The sequence below is a fragment of the Taeniopygia guttata genome, chromosome 1 (genome assembly GCF_048771995.1).
Source record: "Taeniopygia guttata chromosome 1, bTaeGut7.mat, whole genome shotgun sequence".
Classification (NCBI taxonomy): Eukaryota; Metazoa; Chordata; class Aves; order Passeriformes; family Estrildidae; genus Taeniopygia; species Taeniopygia guttata.
The window spans coordinates 2,304,228-2,316,272 of record NC_133024.1 but is presented as its reverse complement, the minus strand read 5'-3'; the positions used below and the strand labels follow the sequence as shown (position 1 = coordinate 2,316,272).

Sequence of the window (12,045 nt, the reverse complement as noted above, 5' to 3'; positions counted from 1 at the left end):
TCAGAAAAATTCCAGTTCTGCAGTTTACCTCGTATGCCTGAACTGTTGTCAGAAACTCTTAAGAGGTGTCTGAATTAAGTCTCTGAAAGACCTCAGATTTGAAATTGCTTTAACAAAAAGAATAATCACAAAGCTCCTTAGACATTCCTTAAAGGAATTAGTAAGTGGATGCACATTAAGAATAATGAATAATTCTTGCTAAGTGTTGTGTATGAGTCAGCAGTAGCACAGATCAACCCTAACAGAGGCTTTGGAGAAATCCACTGCAGTGAGGCTGTTTATCTGCATCATCAATCAGCTTTTTTTTTATTTATTTATTTTTATTTCCAAGTTGTCTTCTGATATTTCTTAATGAAAAAAAAAAAAAAAAGAGGAAGAATGTTGCCAAAAGCCTCTGTTAATTGTTTCCTCACTGAGAAATTTCAGCCCCATGGTATCAGATTAGCTAATGCAGTTATTGCCCAAAATGTTCCTCTTCTAAGCTTTTGTTCTAGCAAAGCACAACATTATTAAATGAATATTAAAAAGTGGAGATTACAAGCTCAGGTAAATATTGAAAATAGCTAAAATAGTTTTTTTTTTTTTTTAAATTTTTAAAGCAGGCATTTGAATCTAATAGAGTATGTTAGTTATTGTATAATGTTTAATATTTAATTTTCCTAATGAATGAAGAGTTCTCTGTCACTTTACTTTGTTACAAGACATAATTTGATACACTTATTTTAAAAAGAAAGAAAATAAGGAAAATAGGTAATGCTAAGAGCAAATAATTTTGAGACTTAAGTGCTTACAGTAATTGTTTGATCCAAATAATATCCCATGGAAACATAGACGAGGGCTCTACCAGTATAGGAGACTATGAAGTTTTCAGTACCCTAAAGTGAATTAACTGTCTATAAACACTTTTGTCTAAAAGTAGATGAAGTTACCACATCTGGGGTGTTACTGTCTTCTCTGAAATTATTTTCCTTGTTATCTGAGTGTGCAAAACCCTGATTGATTGATTCATGCTGTACTTTAAAATAATGATAGGAAATGGTCAAGGCTGAAAGACAGTTTGCCATGACTGGGCTTCTTCCAGCAGGTGAGTTAGGTCAAATTTGGCCAATAACAACAAATTACTTTGGCTCTCAAAATATGGGAGGAGGCTGTTTTCACTCATTTCCATATTATTAAGTTGACTTTTTTTTTCTGTTAATGGAAGGCATGTATTGTATAATGTTTTTTATTTCATCATATAAAATTTTAAAATATTAAAATATAAAAATAGGACTTGAAGTATGTATCCAGATATTCCCTTTGGCAGTACCTGGAACTCATATATGCATTTTACTTCCTACATAATGGTACACCTGGTTGGTGGAATGTGCTAAGATCATGTCACTTAACAGGAGTGACTTAATTAACTGATTACAGACTAGTAAGCTGGTGTGTAATCATAACTAGTTGGCTATAAATGCTGGGAGCAGTGTGCCTCCCCTAATTACTGATTCCCTTGGCAGTGTGCTGCTGACTCTGAGACCTAACTCCCTCTCCCTCCTTCACGTGCATTTCCTTGGATCAGCAAAGATAAAGAGAATAAATCTGTCTTTTTAAAGACATGTTTGCTGTCACCAGTGTTAAGTGATGTAAATTTATATCCTCATTTAAGGTTTAAGCCTAGATTATACAGCTCTGTATAGGTCACAGCTTATCTTAACAAGAAATAACAAATATGTGAGTTACTCTTACCTGATTATAAATAAACTTCAGAAAGCTGTTTCTGGTGTAGGTCTGCTTGGACCCTCTTAGATGTCTCATGCAGTTTGAGTTTGCTCCAAGAACATTAACAGGCAGGATAGTATTGCTCAGTGAGTCAATCATTAGGGTTTATGTTGAGTATGCTGTTTATATGGGTCTTTCTGGCATAAAATTATTTGAAAACTCTTGATTCAATAGCCGGGCTGTTAATATTTCCATCAGAAAAAAAAAAAAAAACCTTGACTAGAAATTGTAATCAGTGTTAGAAGCCGGTTTTTTCTTGAATTCACAACTGCTAGGAACAAACTGATACCAGTGTATCCCAGTAACAAATATATCTGATGGAAAAACACAAGTGTGGTCCCTTCTGCAGTACAACTGCAAAGTAAGTCCCAGCTGCTTTTCCCTTGGCAGCAGTCGTGCCAGCCAGATGAAGCCCATGTTGTTACAAAGGAGTCTGTGTTCTTCTCCTTAATTACATCTTTATTGCACAGGTCTCTGTGTGTGCAGCAGAGCCCCTTTGTACACTGCAGGTCTGTCTTCTGTCACTGCCAGTTCATTTCAGCTAGTTTGTGTCTTAATCACTTGCTTGTTTTAGCTTTTCGTCACTATTCTCTCTCACTGCACATTTTTTCCGAGCATATAAAAAACATCCAAAAACCTCCAGTAGGTGACAAAGAGGAATTTTAGGAGAGTATGCCAAAAAGAGTAGATATTATTACATCTGTTAATGATGCAGCCTTCTTGTTGGCCTAGCTGTCACTCATCAAATGATGCAGTTGGACAGGTTGGATGGGGGTGGACTGGAAAATATGGGATTTTCATATTGGGAGTGTGATGGAAATCTGATACTGAGTGCCAAGGAAAGCCTGTTTGCTGCTGTGGAATATTTGGTTTTATTTTATTTTTAGTATCGGTGGATCCAAACAAAGAATTATTTGTCCCAGCAAAGCTTTTGCTCTTACTTCAGCACCAAGTGGTGATATACAGATTAAGCTTCCTTGCAGGGGGAGAAAAGTTGCTTTTGCTTGCAGCTATTTAAGTTTTTTTTTTTTTTTTCAATTGTTACTCTTTAACTTGTTAGCCATAATCAATTCCCTTTTTGAAATCTCTGGGGTCGCAGCATGTTCTGTTGGCATTGTGGCTGTAGTATAGCATAGTAGTCCAGGGGACCGAAAAATTACTTTGCTATTTTAAAACAAGACATAACAAAGCATGGGTATAAGCCTAAATTCGTGTCCTCTCACTTACTACTTCGAAAATTTTCCATTTTGTTTTGTTAGTTGTGGTTTACTGTCCGTGGGATGTGATAAAGGTAGCCAAATACCAAGCTAATATATGGAACTAGAAGTTTTATCACATAAATTAAATTGCTTGCTTCACTGGGTTTAAAAGCATGTCAGGGTTTAAGTATCTTGAACTTTTAAATTAATGAGTTTTAAATGTGAATATTCTATGATTTTTGTCTCTGCAAAAGCTGTTGCAGCTGGAGAAAAGAAGTCTGACATGGATGGAGCAAGTGAGCACACTGAGAGAAGAGGGCATCACTTTGCCTAATGATTCTTTAGAGAGAGCTGTGTAAGAGAAGTTTGCCAGATAGAAACAGGGATGGATATTCTTAAAATGATGTCACTGCAGTGCTGTTCACTCAGCTGGGATTTGTACAATTCCATGCAATCTCCCATTTGAGAATCTCAGGTTGCTCTCTCAGGAAATTGTGTTAATTAGTTTGATGATGCGACAATTAGAACATCCTAAATTCCGAACAAATGTTTCCTGTCCAATAATTGGTTTTCAGTATTTCCTATCTTTCTTACTCTTTGTTTCCTACTCCTATCACATATATGATTGCTCTTCTGGAACAATTCCCTGCTGACTGAAATGTATTATGCTGTGCAACACCATAAAATGCTGTGACTTAACTATATCACTTTCATTTATTTTAAATAATTGAATCTTTTTGGAGGTGTGACCAGCTTATTTAGCTCTATTTCAGATAATTTGGGAAATAAATTCATTTTGTGTCTGCTGAAGTCAGTCCTTGGAGTATATTGTATTGCAAATCCTTGGCTTTCAGGATTGCTTTAAGGAGTTGTAACTAAACTTTGAAAACTACTGCTGTTAAATGGTACAATGTTTGTTATGCTGTTTAACTGATAGATGCCTTCTGATAAGGAAAATGAATTGACATTCAGTTTATAGTAATTCTATAATTACTGTTGCTCATGCATGCTTGCAAGATACACATCTTGCTTAGTTATTCAACTTCCCTTAATGTTGAGAGGCTAAATGCTTTGGTAATTTATGTGCTTATATTTATGGTATTCCAGTCAAGGACAGGGTCATTCACCAATGAAATGAAACAAATAAAATTTAAATACTTTATTCAAGGCATTTAATATTAATATTGAGACCATCTCTTCACTGAAGAGAGAAACTGAGAAACTTCTGGTAGCCACAAAAACCACAAATCTAACTGCTCTGCCTCTTGAATTTGAATGTTTAGTTGTGACATTGAGCTTGTACATGTAGACAAAGTGGGGAATACTCTAGATAGCAAAACAAAAATCATCCTGATGATGGAGTTGCACATTACCCTTCTAGCTTTCAACATCTTCTCACCCCTCTCCTGCATTTTCATGCTCTGTTGACAGTAACACTGTGGTGGTTTCTATTTTTGAAGAAAATGTAGTAGCAATCCCTGTTGTATAGAATGGGATATTAAACTAAGCTGTAGTTCAGAGCATTGATAAGGATCAGTGCTCTAGATCCCTTTCTTCACTCTGCTTTTGAATTTACGAACCTTCCAGTTTCTTTAAAATAATGATGGTGTGTAAAGACAGGTAGTGTCGCTTACTTGTTTACCTTGTTAAAGAACTTCCTACTCTCATCTCAGTTATCGCTGTGGATTTTCAGCATTCGTGGGAAAAGCTTATGAAGAGAGGGGAAAGTTTTTATCCAAGAGTTTTAGCCCAAAGAGGGGTGTGGTTTTGCCTCTCTAGAGTTGAAATCCTTGCTTCTGAAGAATTTGAAAGGATGGATCAAGGGAAAAAGAAATCATAATTTGTCCCTGGAGGGGGATGTTAAATGTTTGTGTTATTAGTTCATTGTGTTATTATCAGTATTTGCTTAAATGATGAAATTGTTCTAAAATGATTTTTATAATCCCTTCTTTTTTTTTTTTTTTTTCTGATTTCACTTCTTTCCTAAATGTCTTGCTGGTGACTTTGATTGGTAAATTTTCCAAAGGCATACTTTCTGTTTTGTATGGAAGTATGATTTGAAAATGAGCATAAGTAGTAACAGGCAATATCATGGATCTCCAGCTTTTAAAAATAATTTGTAGAACTTTAGATTGAGTACTTTCTGTTAATAAAAAAGCTATCAAGAGTAGCAATGCTATGGTAGAATTTATAAATTTTTTTTCTTCATGTTTGGCAGTGATTGTTAGGTTATAATACAAATTGCTGGAATATATATTAATTTTTTCATCACAAGCCAACACGGGTCTTTATTTTGAGGTAGAATGACTTGTAGACTTCTTTTTCAGTAGCTATAAGATGAGCTCTACTGTCCAGGTGTCCATTATGTAAAATTACTATTATAATTGACTCTTAGTAAGTATCTGATAAGTATCAAGCATTTTAGTTGGGGAATGGAAGTTGTATACTTGATCATCAGTTAAAAGGTTATTTTATTTTTTCTGTCCTGAAGTGCAATGATAGGCAGAACTCACCAGTGACTTCCCCAGGATCTTCCCCTCTTGCACAAAGAAGAAAACCACTTCCAGACCCCCTGCAAATCCCTCATCTTAGTCTTCCACCTGTCCCTCCCCGTTTGGATCTGATTCAGAAGGGAGTGGCACGGTCACCGTGTGCCAGCCCCACAGGGTCACCAAAGGTAAGTGTTCCTGGACCAATATAAGGATATATAAGAATATAAGAATTCTGAGAAATTGCATTTTCTTTTTTTTCCAAGGTTAGATTCTTGGTTTTTTTGTAAAGTGGACTGTTTCAAACCCTTCCATTGATACTGTGTTTTCAGGATTTTGCTCTGCCCAAAAGAGCTTTATTTCCTTCTAGTTTAAAGAAACTTTAGCTTAGATCTGTATTGATGAGCTCTCTTCTCTTTCTATAACACCTTTAGTAGCTAAATGTTTCTGGTTGTATGTGTTGGTCAAATATTACTTCAGTTTGTCTGATGATTATATTGTACTTGGTTATGGTCAGAATTTTAAAGATGTTGCAGTAATGGATCAGTTCTGTAACAAACTCTGATTAATGAAAATAAATAGAAGCTAAAGTTTCCTGAAAATAGATTTAAAGGTCATTATCTCATTAAAATTATATGTTTTCCTTTCATGAGGATTTATGTTCAATTTCCACAGTGTCCTTACAAGAAAAATATGTGCAGATACACTGCTTTCAAAACTTTAAATGGCATATAATAGGACTCAAATTTCAAAGGAAATAATAATTACTCTATAGCCAATAGGATTGTATGCTGTGTTTTGTAAAACTAGTGCTACTAAAGATTCAATGATTTTTTGAGTGGATAAGCATGAACAAGAACAAAAATACTGTTTGCTGCTCTCTGTAACAAGTTGATTGTTTTATTATAATTGCTGAATAGAGAGAGCGAGTTAGATTAAAATTTTTCACTTTTATATGATTAATTCAAATTCAAGTTCAGGACATGACTTGAAACCTGTGTGCTCATAATAATCCAGTTTGAAGTAGCTTGTTTCTTTTTTTTACTTGAAGGTTGAAAATCAATATCTTTTTAAGATTTTACTGGTTTATAAATTAGAAGAAAAAATAGAAGTTTGAATAGTTTCTTTAATCTTCTTTCTTATATTATGCAAAGGAATTTATAACACATTGAGGATATACACAAAACATATGCCACATCCATTAAAAATTAGTTTTACAATAGGGTTTTTTGCAGAGTTCATGGCTTTAAAAAAAATTAAACCAGGAATAGCATTAATGCTGCTTTAATTTTTTGAAGATGCTTGTTTTACGTTAAACTTTTGCTGGAAAAAAAAATTGTGGGGTTCAAGAGAAACACTATGGGAGTAACAAAGAATAATCTCATACATTAAAAAATTATATTTAAAAGAAAAAAAAGATTATTTAGCCCTGCCAAAACTATTCCTTAAGGAAAAAAATCCACAACTTTTCTATTTTGCTCAAGTTAAAAACTATAATTTATAACTATAAGGTATAACAAAAAATCAGGACCAGGCTATTATTTTCCTGTGTTGACAATGAAAAGAACTATTTTACTTGACTAGCAAGGAAGTTAAACAGTTCTTTATTTAGTTTACTTCCTTTTAATATGCATAGGCGTGTAGGTAAAATAACTTTAATTGTGGTTCAAGTCACGTGTTAAGGTACTGCTTGAAGAATAGTGCTGGGCTAGCCAGTGAAGTGAGAGCAAATGCTGTCTTAAAAGTTTGGTGACCTCCATTTTTTTAAGTGGTAATAATATGCAGGCTTACCAAAGTCCAAGAAAATTATACATTCCCAGGAAAATAATCTTCCCTGTATTTCTTATGGTAGCTGGAGATCAAGCATTTGTAAAGACCTGGCCCAACTGTTACTTTGTAAATTGCCATTAGTAATTCAGTCATAATGAAAATGTTTGGGTTTTGTCAGATTTGTGCTTGGATTTGTGCAGCTATGAAGTTTTTTTCCTGATAACTTAGGTTTCAGCTTTTTAGTAGTAGCATACATAATTTTAGACTACATTTAGCCATTTATGATATAATTCAATTCTTAGAAAGCAAGTATTCTGACAAATATTACTTGCAGATAAGCTAATTGCAAGTAAAACTACAAACTAATTAGGTTGCTACCTGTAAAACTGAACTGTAGTTCAAACAGATTTGGTACTCTTAACACAGTGCATGTCATGTAAAGATTTGAGTCATCCCTAGGTATATAATTAAAAATGAAATAATTGTTTCTTCTTCCCCTTGCTCTCTAGTCATTGCTTTTTTTGCTCGTTTGCTGTCAGCAAGTTACTCCTCTGGGAGTTTATTTTGTTTGGGGTTTTGGGTTTCTCTTCCACATCAGGAAGCCTGATGTGGAAGACACAGCCCACAGAATTCATTTCGGCAGATTAGTAAGTGATTCACATGATCAAAGCAGAGGATACTGGAAAAAACAACGGGTCAGATAAATCTGCCTGAGTTAGCTGTCTTTTCTGCTTTCCACTCCTTGCTTGGGTTACTCATGCAACATCAGAAATGGGGGAATGCTTTCTGAAGAAGGGCCAGGTTGTCTGCAGAACGCCAGCAAGGCCTGCATTCAACCTCCTGGCGACTACTGCTGTGGTGCCAAGAAAATACCTCAGAAACGACGAAGCCGCGCTTGGCCACGAGCGACGTTCATGCCTCTGTGTGACTCCTCTCTTTTTTTGTAACTTCCATGTGCCCTTTAGTCTTCTCCCTGCATGGTGAGGAAGCAGGACAAGCCTTTGCCAGCGCCGCCGCCTCCCCTGCGCGACCCTCCGCCGCCGCCGCCGGAGCGGCCTCCCCCGATGCTGCCGGAGAGCCGGAGCGCCAGGCACCTGCACCACGGGGAGAACCTGCCAGCCCGGGAGCAGCCCGTGCCCCTGGAGGCCTGGTGTCCCAGGGACGTCTTTGGGACCAGCCAAGGCTGCCAAGCCAGGGGCGACGCCTCCCCCAAAGCAGGACTGACCGCCACCGCCAACCTCAACGGGAGGCACGGCCGCGTCCCCTCCGAGCAGGGGTTTATGAGGAAGCACAGACGCCACGAGCCACCTGCAGAAAGTGCCAAGGTATTTCCAATGAGGTGTTCAATCCTAAATTCACACCCTCCTGCAGCATTGTCTTACATGCTGTTTTATTGGCCAGTGTTGATTTGTGGTTTCTGAATCTTTTCTGTCGATACTTAACATTAAGCTGCTCATAAAGAATGACAATCTTCATGTAAAACCTTTGAAAAATATCTTTGAGAGAATACCAAGCAGGGGTTTATGAGGAAGCACAGATGTCATGAGCCGCCTGCAGAAAGTGCCAAGGTATTTCCAATGAAATACTAAATTCACACCCTCCTGCAGCATTACATGCTGTTTTATTGGCCAGTGTTGATTTGTGGTTTCTGAATCTTTTCTGTCGATACTTAACATAAAGCTGCTCATAAAGAAATGATTTGTTAAATACCGTAATTTGTAAAGCAACACTACATGAGGGTCTGAGTGACAATCTTCATGTAAAACCTTTGAAAAATATCTTTGAGAGAATACCAAGCAGGAGTTTATGAGGAAGCACAGACGTCACGAGCCACCTGCAGAAAGTGCCAAGGTATTTCCAATGAGGTGTTCAATCCTAAATTCATGCCCTCCTGCAGCATTGTCTTGCACGCTCTTTCTATTGGCCAGTGTTGATTTGTGGTTTCTGAATCTTTTCTGTCGATACTTAATATTTAGCTGATCACCAAGAAATTATTTGTTAAATACCGTAATTTATAAAGGAACAGTACGTGAAGGTCTGTGTTGGGGAAGATGAAATAGGAAGAATTGGGTGTTCAGTCCTAAATTCACACCCTCCTGTAGCATTGTCTTCCACGCTCTTTCTATTGGCCAGTGTTGATTTGTGGTTTCTGAATCTTTTCTGTCGATACTTGACATTAAGCTGCTCATAAAGAAATGATTTGTTAAATACCATAATTTGTAAAGCAACACTACATGAGGGTCTGAGTGACAATCTTCATGTAAAACCTTTGAAAAATAACTTTGAGAGAATACCAAGCAGGGATTTATGAGGAAGCACGGATGCCACGAGCTGCCTGCAGAAAGTGCCGAGGTATTTCCAATGAAATACTAAATTCACACCCTCCTGCAGCATTACACGCTGTTTTATTGGCCAGTGTTGATTTGTGGTTTCTGAATCTTTTCTGTCGATACTTAACATTAAGCTGCTCATAAAGAAATTATTTGTTAAATACCATAATTTGTAAAGCAACAGTACATGAGGGTCTGTGTGACAATTTTCGTGTAAAACCTTTGAAAAATATCTTTGAGAGAATATTCTAGATTTGCTATATTCTTCTTGCAAATTATCCATGATAACAATGTATCCCTGTATGTCATAATAATACAGCATCTCAAGTCCACTTTGGAACTGTCACATGCCAAAACTGTGTATGCATTTTCTGATGGAATACTAGATGATCCAGTTGCCTCTGTTGTAGGTGAGGAGAATTCTGGCATTTAGCAGCTTCAGGCACTTGCAAAACCATTTACAGCTGGTCAGACTTAGCTTTGAAAAGAGATCAAATGGTGATGTCCTAAGAAAAAATTCCTAGTTCTGCTCTAATCAGTTTTATCAAAGCAGCTCAGTAATTTATTCATAGAGGTTATTAACTCAGAGCTGCTCTCTTTGTTTTCTTGAAGACTACACAGCTTGTGCAAGACTACAGAGCTCTTGCTTAGATGGATGGATTTGTGGTTAAGCCATGGTAGTTAGAAATAATTTTTTTCATCTATTTGCTTTTCTGAAGACCACAAACTATTTAACCCTTTTATCTCCAGTTAATCTGTTTTTAATGTATATACATATAAAGTATTTTCCCATAAATATACGTGGAGGTTTTGGTTATTTTGAAAGTACATTACTGAAATTCAATTGCTATCCATAAGGGCTGTTGACATATGTGATGAAAAGTACTTAAGTCATCTATGAAATTATATATAATTTAATTATTATTATATAATGCATTTCTCAACATTGAGCCAAAGCACCAAAATTTTACTTAGAGCTAGGCTGTTGTTTAAATGAAGCAGGTTTTCTGTTGATTTTTAAGAGGATATTGGGTTTATATCTTCAACTGTACCTTCATGTAGCGTTCCTGTTGTCTAGCACAGTACTGAAGCTGATGGAATGAGTACTTTTCAAATTAGAATACCTAGTCAGTGTGGAAATGTAGTCTGGAGAAGTTACATTTATAGATCTTTGACCAAGTACTGCTTGAACTGTCATCTTCAGGTTGTAGATATGAACCATTTGATTAGAGGAAGCAACCCTGAATTACCATTTCAGGCTGTATTTACAGTCATGGGGGAAACATGGAATGAATTTTCTTACCTGATGCATGTATCAATTGTAATATAAATTTTTTGCTGTTGGTAGAAGCCAAGAATTGGGAAGGCAATCCTGTGGGTGGAGGATGGATTCTGGCAAGCGCTGTATCACCGTTTTAATAATTAATATGTTTAGCATGATGTACCCATTGCTTTGCCATTACACTTCATCTCTCTCACTTTGCAATCTTGAGATCTTAATTTTCCCCCAAGCACTTCAGCTGTAACTGGTGGTCTGTCCAGTAACTGTCATGTGAAGCTTCTTTTTGGTGAAGTTTTAAACGAACATGTTCTACAGCTCCAAAATGGGGTGAGCTGAAACAGGCCTGAGAGTCACTTCAGAGACAGCTCTGTGGTGTGAACTCTTGGGAAAGCCTTTACCCACACCTAGTTGATGAATATCCATGGTGATTGAAGGAGATACCCATTGTAATACTTCTGTGATTTTTAGGTTTTTTCAAATGGTCATCTCATGAGTGAAGAATATGACGTCCCTCCACGGCTTTCACCCCCTCTTCCAGCTGGCTCTGTCATCCCTAGTATAAAGTAAGTTAACTTTATCTATTAAAGAAGAGTGCTAGTTAACGTTATTCATATTAGTCCTGAGAACTTTCTCATTTCATTTTTGTGTTCAGTTAGCTTAAATACAGAAGACAAATATATTTCAACATTTTATTAATAGGCTGGGTAATTTTTTTTTCCTGAACACTACAATAAAGGTGCAATGGAGGGTTGATTTTTTTATTTAAGAGCCTGTTTTCAGGTGGAGCAATTGCTGGGGTGAAGTTCTCCCTGCCTACTTCCAGTTCAGAAGAAAATTTTACAATATTTTCCAGGCATGCCTGTAATTAAATGTTGGGTTGTAACCTGATGGAGGTAGGGTTGGATTCCTCATGTCATCAGTGCCCTTCTAGTCTGCTTATTTCATAACACAATGAAAATCTGAAGAGGGGAATATTCTTATTTCTGTATTTCATAGCATGGAAAAACATCCTACTTCATGAGAATCCCATTTTTTTTCACTCAGATACTTGCAGTTGTAGCCTAGAAAAAAAGTACAGTGTATACACAGAGCATTGGAAAGTCCACACAATATTGTAACAGTATGTACAGGCACAAAATCCATGTCAGGCCAATCCAAAGCTAGAATGTGTGACTTCTGCTTGGTCAAAAGGAATTCTTTCATTAACCAAA

At 36.6% G+C, this 12,045-nt stretch overlaps 1 protein-coding gene across 3 annotated transcripts in view; it reads left to right on the top strand.

Annotated features, from left to right (window-relative positions):
• Positions 1-12,045, top strand: part of CBLB (Cbl proto-oncogene B) — a 121,139-nt gene that overhangs the window by 87,945 nt on the left and 21,149 nt on the right. For all 3 annotated transcript variants that reach the window (XM_030283610.4, XM_030283564.4, XM_072935197.1), the window contains 3 exons: positions 5,455-5,640; positions 8,188-8,547; positions 11,303-11,397. In XM_030283610.4, coding sequence (XP_030139470.4) covers positions 5,455-5,640; positions 8,188-8,547; positions 11,303-11,397 — 641 coding nt within the window. The remainder of the gene's footprint in view (positions 1-5,454; positions 5,641-8,187; positions 8,548-11,302; positions 11,398-12,045) is intronic.